General features: G+C 32.6%; 1 protein-coding gene across 1 annotated transcript in view; it reads left to right on the forward strand.

The window, feature by feature from the left end:
- Positions 1–12,303, forward strand: part of LOC100374060 (alpha-actinin-like) — a 46,484-nt gene that overhangs the window by 14,881 nt on the left and 19,300 nt on the right. The window contains exons 2-3 of the mRNA XM_002731202.4: positions 714–948; positions 11,398–11,484. Of these exons, the coding sequence (XP_002731248.1) occupies positions 714–948; positions 11,398–11,484 (322 nt within the window). The remainder of the gene's footprint in view (positions 1–713; positions 949–11,397; positions 11,485–12,303) is intronic.

Genomic DNA, 12,303 nt, shown 5'->3' on the forward strand with positions numbered 1-12,303 from the left:
TTAAGCAAAATTAAAACCCAGTGAATAATTAATCCTTTTACAGTACCATAACTGTTGCAATTGGGTGAACAACACATACATGTACTACTTAATACACCAAATGCTATAATACAACTTTACAATTCATATTCTTGAAAAAAACGACTGTATTTATTTTTGTTTTAAAAAACTGCCCATGTGCTGAAAAACTGCCCATGGGCAATCTTTCAGATAAATATGTTATAATTTGTCAATATATCAGCTTTTAACATGTACTTTCTAGATTTTCAAACAATATGTGAATGTGCACAGCTTGTCTCCAACATACACCTGCAAAATGACTACATGACTCAAAATAACGAGGGTCTAATTTACATAGGGTTAGGTAAGTATACCTAATGCACTGGCAGAGAACATGATGAATTGCAGTACTTATTTCACCCTTCAGCAATAATTTTATATGCATGATATAATGGTGTTATGCCTTGAAGTACTCAATGATGTAATATGATGTAATCTAAAATTAAAACTGGAATAAAACGATCGTGATTGATTTGGGTTATTCACCAAGAATTTCAGTATTGCTCAATTTTCCTAGTCATGGAGAAATTAATGGAGATGACAGAGATAAATTGGTAATAATTAAAGCATGTCATTATGCAAACAATGAATTGATGTGGCAGTATATAAACAAATCTACCAGGTATTTATTTCTACTTTCTGGTATCTTGCAGACCTTTACAGCATGGTGCAATTCCCACTTAAGAAAAGCTGGCACTGCCATAGAAGACATGGAAGAAGATTTCCGGAATGGACTCAAGCTAATGTTACTTTTAGAGGTGATATCCGGTGAAAGACTCCCTAAACCAGACAGAGGGAAAATGAGGTTCCACAAGATTGCAAATGTGAACAAAGCTTTGGAATTTATTGAGAGAAAAGGCGTGAAACTGATATCCATTGGTGCTGAAGGTAAGGTGCTGGTGGATGATGAGTCGATGTAGTAAGTGTCCCATATATGGTTTGTGTGCTACCCATTATATTTACACAATTTAATCATTTATGTAGTATTGCATGATCTTAACTGGCTTGATTCAATACCTCTTAATGCAGTTCAAATTCTGCACCACTGAGCATGTTGCTACTCATATGTGCAATGCATTATGGGACCTTAACACCCATTGCATATATAAGAAAGCTGGAACCTCACTAAATTATATGCAATATTTTTGAAATGTTCTCACAATATTAGGATGCATGTCAGTAATCAAAATTTTAAAATATGAAGAAATAATCTTGTCATAAAAAAGTGCTAATTTTGATGATTGTATCTTGAAACATTGTCTGTGAACTTAACTTTTTTTTGGCATTTTTGATAACCTGACAGCATAAAAGTACAATGAACGTGACATTCAATTGAACTTGAACCTTCTTAACTAATCTGTTAATGATGGCAGTAGATGTGGAGATCTCCAGTTTCCACCATTGACTACGATTGTTTTAAGTATAAAATATTGTTACCCATGCCAGATAGCAATAAAGGTTTTGAACTTAACAGAGAAATCTATCGCATCATTGGCCACTGGTTCTAAATTCCCATGCTTGTTGGGAACTTTCAGACCAGCAATGTGTTAATTTGCTGATGGGACACTTACTGAGACATCATTTCACTGTAAAATGGCAAGCTTTACTAATACGGCATGTCAGCACCACTGGATATGAGTAACTACCTTAAAGTAATGAATGGTAGATGATGTAGTACTTGTGTTGTGTCTGCTAACATTCAAATCAACTGCATATATGGACACATCCTTGTACTGCATCATGTATCCACCATCCCTACTAATGAATGGTCTCTTCCTAATTGCATGGAGTTTTCCTATGTACTAGGAAAAGTTTATTAACAATGAAGGTAAGATGAGTAAGTTTGACGAGCTTTGTAATGTAGTTTTGTATGATCATGTGATTACATTGATATTAAAAAAAGGCTTATAATGCTACTACTACAATTCTTTCACCAGTTGACATGACTGGTTCTCTTAAGATTTTTTTTTATTTCAAGACAATATCTGAATTTCTAATTCTAAAACTTAAAAATGCACCCAGACAAGCACTTACATCATTTCAAGTGTACTCCTCCCATAGCTTACTTGGTGTCTAAAATGTGCTATTTGTTATCTGCATATAATGTCTAAGACTGTAGGGCTATGTCTGAATACCATGATTTAGTGAGATTCAGTGCTTTAATTGCATAATGATAATTAAGTGATCAGTCATCTCGTAGGTCAATAATACTTGCACTGCTTGTATAACAAGTCTATATTATAATAACCTGAATAATGGCCCCATAGTCATCAATCAGATGATTAGTCTCCTGTGAGATATTAAAAATAAATGACATTCATTTGTCAAATGATAAGATAAATTTTCATACCCATAGTGTGTATTCATACCATTGTACAATGTAAAAATTCAGATAGAAAATTAAGTTATTAGTTTTGAAGTCCGTCACTCCATCTGTGCACTTACAACATTTTCTCATGTATTCTACAGCATATAACTCAAATTTTGCATGTTGACTTAGAATAATGTGTTTGGGTGGCTCTGACATTTTCTTCTGAAGCTGAGTATTCTAATCAGGATGATGCATATTGGGTTACAGGTGCACGTAATATTTGTTAGCTCCTGTGCACACAAGGGAGGTAATGAGTTTGATGTGTCTGTATGTATGTCTGTGTAAGCAAAATTGGAGCTGATTCAATACATAGGTACCTTAGGGGTAAATACAGACATGATTAATTTTGGAGCCACGTTTGTGCATATTTAGTAGCTCATTTGTATGTTGTCTTATTTCAACCTATTTAAGCAAAATCTCTTAAGTTTCTGAGATGATTTTTATCAAATTTAGTACGTAGTTTAACACTCATTAAAAGGGAAAGGTATGTCAAAGGAAAAATGCCTGTTGTCGTTGTCGTCAATAATTGTTATTGTGTGCACAATAACTTTACTAATTCTATTCCAAATTTGTTCAAACTTGGTCACCAAATTCATCTTTTCTTAGTTCAAAAGACAGATGTCCTGTGTGCAAATATCATGCAAAAATTGAGAAAGTAGTAGTCAAAATCTGATAAAATTGTTTGTTTTGACTGTTTCTATTTGACTGAATACTGGTCTGACACCTTCAAAGATCACTGGTCCCAGTAAGAATATGCAATGCTATATGTGTTCAATGAAGTAAATTATTTATCTCCCAAATCCCATAGGAATAGACTGAATAGGTTTCAATAGATTCATGGAAAGGATTGTTAGTCTAATACACATTTGCAAACATACCATATAAACTTTTTTACAGAAACATAACAGAAACAGAAAACAAGATGTCAGATAATTGATATAAGCACTTCTATGAATATTAACCCTTTGATATAGTCTGCTCTCAATTTTTGCCCTGAATGCACATGCATTGTTATTCATTGATAATAAAACATAGTGTCTGTATTTGTACTTCACTTGATTTCAATAATGAGTGTGTCATACCCAAAAATTTCAAATAATCTAAACAAGAACACCAAAATGTAGCTAGTAACTGTTTCTGTTTTGATAATGACCACAAACTTCAGAATGCCATGTTTCAGTGTCAAGTTGTACAAATAATTAAATTGAAAAATAAATTCAGCAATTGTTTGTTGTTGTGGCGCCCTCTCTTCTAAGAAATGCATGTCAGGACTGAGTTTCACAGAATGCTTCATCTTGTCATCTTTAGTATGCATGTGTGCTGAGTTGTTTTGATAGAATGCTTCTGGTGAAAATGTCCATGACCGCTTAATTCTCTATGATACTATGAAATTTCATGACAATACCTAGCACAGTTATGTGCGTTTTCGAACACAATAGTATGTGTTTTCAAAACCCTTTCACAATGTCAGTATTTCAAAATACTGATGCGATTGTACAGGTGGCTAGGCATGATGACAAATCTGATGGCGTGACTATATAACAAAACAAATATTTGCCCACAGTCCCTCTGTGATTTGCCTTTTAAAACAGTAGGCAGAAATTATATCAGAGAAAAGATAAGTTGCTTAGATTGTTAATTCACATGTGTAAATAAATTTATTCCGTCAGGGTTTTCTCTCCTGCTGGACAGCCGCGCCGGCACTCAATGCTGCCATCTTGCACTATTGTTTCTTTTGTTTACATCCTTATATATGGTCATGACACTATTATATTCAGACCGCCAAGACAAAAGAATTAAAAGCTTATAATACAGAGTGTGTGGGATAGTATGAATGACTAACTTGCCACAAGCTATGTGCAGCACATTTTCCCTGGTTAACTTTGCAGACTTTCAGTGATTTTAAAAATAAGATTACACATGGTTTCAGACACTTCATGATGCCCCAATTGTAGTACATTTTAAAAACCATAAAGGTGACAGCAGCAATCTTTTATTGCAAAGTGACTGCATGTGAATTTGTATGCTGTATACCTTAGTATAAATGTACAAAGTGTATTTTCAAAATTTGTAATGACTAAAACGGTTGATTTTAGGTCAAAAACAATCCTTTTTGAATCAGAAAATAAAGAGCTAGGATATGTATCTAGCAATCAATATATAAAACATCATACCGAGTGTGGAACAAAGTGGCCCAAACATGTCTAAAAATAGGGTTTAGTGACTTACGAATGCAATTTTTTTTCACATTAATTTTGTAAATAAATTAATTTAATAAAAATGATTTAGTTTTTTGTAACCTTTTCCTGTGGACTTTTATTTCAAAATTCCCTCTGCTCTGTTTTTTTTTCTCAGGTCATATGTTCACAATTCTCTTGCACAAATACTTGTTGCGAGTATGGACTTGTGTACAAATGTACCGGGGTATATTATCCTGAAATCAACTAAGTCATGTCATAGATTGGTGGCTTAATTTTAAAACTCTTAGAGTGCCTGAGAAATGTGATACACATGCATTCTTTTTATACAGGCTGTGCCCTGGTTTTTGTAGCAAATTTACATCAACTGAATGCAAGCATCCTGCGGAAAAACAATGATTATATTGTTGTGACAACAAATATTTTACCGACATAATATAAACACAAGTAATGTACATTCATGATAATCAAATTAAAGTTTTTGAGTCTATGCTTGATTCCTTGGTCGGAACTGCTAGCACTTGAAGTTGAACTAGCATCAGTCATTACCATGCAAAAACAGTTCTTGCATCAGGGTATCAAAAAAAGGAAGAACTAGAGACCAAAAGTAGTACTTAGGAGCACCATTCAATGCAAGTTTGTATTTACCGGGTGACGTCACAAACCTCATTGAATACTCTTTTAAGTTTTCAACTGTTTGGAATTTTGGAAAACAGGAAGTTCAACCAGGCATACAAAAACAAAATTCATTTTGTTTTCTTGGTAGAAATACTTACAAGTATTATTTGGCTGCATTTTTTGGCACAGAAAACATCAGATTTTTTCAGTCATTTTTGACTCCCGTGTGCGAAGCACAAAAAGGGAGTCTTTGCAGTTAGTGTGTGTGTGTGTGTGTGTGTGTGTGTGTATATATGTGTGTGTCTGTCTGTTCCACTGATATCTCAAGAACCATACATCAGTTTTTGATGAAACTTGGTGCATAGATGCTCTGGGCCAATGCGCAGATTTGATTAGGTTTTGGTAAAAATCCATGCATATTAATTACCTAATTTGCAGTTTTAATTGGATATTAATTACCTAATTTGCATAATGTTCCACTGATATATAAAGAACCACAAATTGGATTTTAATGAAACTTTAAAAAGAACTATGCAGAAACCCAATTAGTTTTTGGTAAATATTTATGATTATTAATCACCTAATTAACATAATTAATTAACACCAATATCTCAATTACTGATCATCATATTTGAATAAAATTTGGTACATAAATGCTCTAGGACAATAGACTGATTTATTTTGATTAATATTAATTCTCTAATTAGCATAATAATTCATATTTTTTTTGTTCTGTTCTGTTCACATTAGTTACCTGATTTACATAATTAGTTTTTAGCTTTTCCATCATTATCTTATTGTACAAGTAATTTTTAATTAATTTTTAATGCGTCTTCAATACTCTCAGCCAACGGGACTTCTAAGCTTTCTTTGATATGTTTTATCCAAACTATCTACATTGTATTGTTGTTTTCATTTCACTGTCATTGTGACGTCATTTTATCATATATAGATGGATTTGGTTTAAGCTTGGTACTTACATTAAACACAATGAAAACTTGATGCATGTCATTTTTGACTCCCGTGTGCGAAGCACAAAAGGGAGTCTTTGCAGTTACCCTGTCTGTCTGTATGTCTGTATGTCACTTTTTTTGTTCCACCGTTATCTCAAGAACCACTAATCAAATTTTGGTGAAACTTGGTACATAGATGCTCTGGGATAATGCGTAGAGTTGATTAGGTTTTGGTAAAAATCTATGAATATTAATTACCTAATTTGCATGATAATTAGCTGATTTTTAGCTGTTCCAAGACTGTTCCACTGATATCTGAAGAACCACTCATTGGATTTTGATGAAATTTGGCACATGGATGCTCTGAACTAGTGCGCAGATTTGATTAGTTTTGGGTAAAAATCTATGAATATTAATTACCTAATTTGCATGATAATTAACTGATTTTAAGCTGTTCTATGACTGTTCCACTGATTTTTGAAGAACCACTCATTGGATTTCAATGAAACTTGGCACATGGATGCTCTGAACTAATGCGCAGATTTGATTAGTTTTATGTAAAAATCTGTTAATATTATTAATTACCTAATTTACATAATGATTAATCAATTTTCGGCTTTTCCACTGATATCTCAAGTACTAATCATAACATTTCAATAAAACTTGGTACATAGGTGATACTGCACACTGACACTGCACATACCTGATAGTTTTTAGGGTAATATCAGTACATATTAATTACCTAATTTGCATAATTAATTAATTTTCAGCTTTTGATATTTCGAGTAGTAATGATCACGTTTCAATGAAACTTAGTACATAGTTACTTGAGGACTGTGCAGAGACCTAATTAGTTTTTGGGTAAATATTTGTGCATATTAATCACCTTATTAGCATAAATAGTTAATTTTCAGCTTTTCACCTGATACATGTATCTCAAGTACTAATCATCACATTTCAATGAGACTTGCGACATAGATATTCTAGGACTATGCAGAGACCTAATTAATTTTGGGATAAATAATTGTGCCTATTAATTACCTAATTTGCATAATTAATTAATTTTTTGCTGTTCTATGATGTCTAAAAACCACTCATTGGATTTCAATGAAACTTTTAAAGAGTACCTGTCACATTTCAATGAACCTAAGACTATGCACCATATTAGTTTTTGGTAAATATTTATGCTTCTTAATCACCTAATTAACATAATTAATTAATACTGATATCTCAAGTATTGATCATCACATTTGAATAAAACTTGGTACATAAATGCTCTAGGACAATAAACAGTCTGATTAATTTTGGGTTAAAATCTGTTCATATTAATTCTCTAATTAGCATAATAATTAATATTTTTTTGGTTCTAATCACATTTCAATGAAACTTGGTACATTGTGCAGACCTTATTAGTTTTACACTTAAATCTGTTCATATTAGTTACCTTATTTGCATAATTAGTTTTCAGCTATTCCATCAATATCTCAAGTATAAGTAATTTTGAATTAATTTTTAATGTGTCTCCAAAACTCTCAGCACACGGGAGTTCTTTCTAAGCTTTCTTTGATATTTTTTGGATTGGGTTCAAAATGGCTATATTTTGACTTATTTTAAGGATAGATCTGTCTATATGATCGATTTCCATTACAATTTCAAAAATTTTAATCAACTTAAATCCAAAATGGCTTAAAGTTAAGATTAGATCTTTGAAATATATTTTGACTCGGAGAAATGATGAGCACAATTACTTCGGTCAATAAACTTATGCATTCCATTCACTTATTTCCCAACATTGTGTTCTCTGTGTGTTACACGTTGCCATTAATATCACAGAAATTGATTTCAAATCTTCCCCATATTTCTAAGAAGTAATATAACATATCAATAGAACTCTAGGTGTATATACGTTTGACAATTCTTCAAAATATCATGCCTATGAATATCAGATTATTAATATGGTAGACACTTCCTACATAAAAAGGCAATAGACTTGTAAAATTGAAATCTGGCAAAGAAAAACTTGTTTTATTTTATAGTAGTTATAGGAACCATAATTTCCACTTATTTTGTTGGACTAATGGTCGAATGGTGGGCATTTTTGTGCTAAAAAAAATCTTCAAATATTGAGCATTTGTGGCATTTATGGATTTCATTCAAAATTTGTACATACATTAGACATTACAGGTTCCTGATGCACATCATTTATTTCTTAGATCGGATTCAAAATGGCTGACTGGCGGCCATTTTGTTTTAATGAATTTTTAATATTCATTATACATCATGTTATAGATATATACATGTATTTAAAATGGCTGGTTTTGTTTTAATTAATGCTGTTCCAGAGCAATATCTCTCAATATGAACAAGTACTCGTTTGACAATCAGATACAAATGTCAATCATTTTAATGCTAATCATCATAATCCAGCTACATTACTATAAACTATATATCTTAAATTCAATAACTAACTGGGACTGTGCCATGCATGCCTTATTTTTAATTATTTATTCTAAAATGTTTAAGGTCTCTAGTAGAATAATTATGCTCATAAATTGAAATATATAAGTGGATTTAACCAATAAAATTGGAACTTATAATAATTAAACTTTAATCCATCCAAATATTGAATAAGCAAACATTTTTCAAAATAGTACACCAAGAGCTTTCCATGATTAGTACCCCTTTACTTTTTGTTGGCGAGTCTTATGGACTAGTGTAACCATCTACCTATCATAATGGCAATTTAATATTCTCACTCTAGTACTACATGTGCTCTCATGTTGATTTCTGCTCATTAAAATACTCAAAAATATATTTGTTTCTTTGCGGACTAACTTTAAATGTTACACAAGATGGCTGTATATAAAGAAGATATTCTTTACTCAGTATAAATTATCTTTGTACTGTTTCAAACATGGGAACTATGACATTCATGTTTTGTTAAAAATACCTCTACTAAGATCAGTCATTATTGCAATTTGAATATTATTATATGATGTAATGTGAGTCACTCTTACATGTAAATATGCAAGTTTGTTCATGTCAGAACATTAGTCTTGTATATCGATCATCGCTGACAACATTCATTTGATGTGAATGGGTGTGATATACCCAGCAAGTAGAATACTTGGATTGAAAACCACTGTTCATAGCCATTGTATATGTTATCAGTGTGACTTAAGGTGATGTCGATGATTTTAAAAATAAAAAATTACATTTGACTAGCATATCTAAATAGTGATAATAAATGGCTAAACAACAGCATACATAAGAATTTAATATTTTATGATTAAATAGCACATAACACTATTATATGGAACCCAACATTCATGACGTGTTTACATCATGGCTTTCTATAATGCATCGATTTCAGATGATATCCCAAATAACAGAAATAAAGTATCATGGTATGTGACAGTTGGAGTTGTCTCACCTGCTGCCAATCCACCAATACTATTCTAGTCATTTCCAACAATAATTGGTTTTTTTGTAGAAAACTTTTGAGTCTTGTACATCGTAACTGGAATATATATAATATTTTCTGCCCTCAATCTCTGAAACCCAGCTGCTCTATCACTTGTGGTCAGGCCTTCAGTCTGCCTTTGAGGGAACCCAGCTGTTCGAGCATTCACAGTTGGGCCTCCAGCCTGTGCGGTCTACCATCTGTTCCTAACATTGTAGTAACCAACACCATTTGTAATTTGTTTCATATAATGGAATTACTTAATTCCTACCCTAGGCTATTGTAAAACCGGCTTTTACTGTATTCACATATGTCCGGTAAACCCCTACTTTTACACAATTTATATATTGATGTTCAGCAAAGTACCTATCCTTTCGAAAATGTCAAAATCTATCTTACTAGTTATGAAACCTTCACAGATTTTTTTTGATGTTTAACTGTTCCTAAAAAAAAAAAATATTCAATGTGTCATGTAAAAAATTTACTGGAATATCTTTTTACAGGATGGTTGATTTAACAACCTGTATTTATATGCTTTATTGCCAATCATAACATGATTCAAATGATCATCAAATCCCATTTTGCTGTTTTTTTTCCCTCCCCAAACTATTGTCAACAGATTACACTTCAACATCAGTAATTCACTTCCACTTTGCGTTTAAAAAAAATGCCACTGCTATTATTTGGAATTGCAGGTACTGAACAGCATTCTAGTCAAATATGATAATCAAAAGTTCCTAATTTGTGATGAATTAATATAATTCATGCAAGAAATTCTGATTGATCAATATATAATTTTACCATTACTTCTAACAAAAAAAAATTTTCCCCACATACTTCCTAGTAATAAAACTGAGAAAGAACTTTATTGGCCATGCATTCACATGAAGAACAATACAATTGATTTATTAGAAATTGTGGCAGGAGTTTGAAAAGAGAACAGAGGGAATTGTTTGGGATCCAAGTAACTATGATTGACCTATGTATACGTGGAGAACAATTGATGTATTGCAAGGCATGTAATGTACGTGTCTGGAGTAACTACCTCTATAATCTGTGTACAAGTTAGCAACTGGTTTTCAATAGGAGTCCATACCAATGAGTTACATAAGAATATGCTCTGAATTCTAATACAAAATTTAGTTTGTATTGTATTCGTCTAACTTTGTTGAAAGACATGGCTGATTGTAGTATAACAATGATGAAAGTTTGATCAGTTAGCAAGATTAATAATATTTTTTGTGTTATATTCATTGGAAATTTCGCTCCCATTATGCATTAATTAATTAACACTTGAAATTGCTTCTAAACGCCCTCTATTACGGTATATTTAGTTTTTAAAACTGCAGTGTACCATGTAACTTATAGGATTTATAGCATGCTAGGGTAGTGTAATTTGCATATAACAGTCTAGAACTATCTGGTGATAGCAGTCACCATATCTGACTGCCTCTTGGGAGTTATTTCAACTAACTCTTATAAATACTGATAAGTAAGTTATAACCTGTAATTGGTGTGAATTACATGGTACTTGTCATTTATCAGTCTGGTATAATCATGTTCTGAGCACATGGCTAATAATCTGACATTGATCACTCCATAAACAAAAACAGCTACTGGTACACGTTTTGTTGTACATATCATTATAATAATATGCATATGAAATCTGGTCAAGAAACAATGTAACTATTAATAACTCATTTGTATTTTAATAAATATGATTTTAATCTGTAGAAATTGTGGATGGTAATCTGAAGATGACATTGGGTATGATCTGGACTATCATTCTGAGATTTGCAATCCAGGACATATCTGTTGAAGGTAAGTGGTTGGTGTGTTTATAATTGGCTTACAGTTTTCACTACACACTGCATGAAAACCTTTGTTGGTTTAGGTGTAAGGAATTTATCAATTCTACGACTATTGTTATCTTCACAGTGTGTTTGATGGTTGCCAGACTCCACTGTAATAACCACACACAATCAGTATTTCTTTACACATAGAAACACTGTAATTCTGTCTGTCTACCAATTGAAAGACAGTCTACTGACACCTCAGGCTTAAGAAAATGTTATGTAATATAACATATTTATTGAACTGATAAATTGATTGTGACATTTGGTAGAGAAGGTACTTGATCTGATATAAGCACATGTAAACATAAACCGAAAATTTTGACTCTAGCTATGTTCACATTGCAAGATCTCAGCACGTGCAATTCTACATTTTTGCAAAGCAATTATGGCATGTTAATAAGACCCCATTTCAGGACCCATGCACTGGGCTTGTGCCAAAATCACACCCTTACTTCTGATTACCCAAACATGGCAGATGATAAGCATGTTCTGCATGTTCTGCGTATCGCGTGGACGGGTTTCACGTTCTCTGCACGTAATAAGCTCGGTTATTAAGCATCCTTTTTTGGGGATGCCCGGTGGCCGAGGGGAAGACGTGTAGTGGCGTGAAGCTAGGCGATTAGGTGCCGTACGCGAGCGCCGGTTCGAGTCACGCACGCAGTACGTATTTACTATAATTAGACATAGTCTTTACCTTGCCGTTTATTCGGTGTTATTTGCTTGCATATATGTCTGATGTTTTTCAAACCGCTGTGGTGATTCCTAGTGTGGTAATATGCTTAGT

This window comes from Saccoglossus kowalevskii, chromosome 2 (genome assembly GCF_978046115.1).
Source record: "Saccoglossus kowalevskii chromosome 2, keSacKowa6.1, whole genome shotgun sequence".
NCBI lineage: Eukaryota > Metazoa > Hemichordata > Enteropneusta > Harrimaniidae > Saccoglossus > Saccoglossus kowalevskii.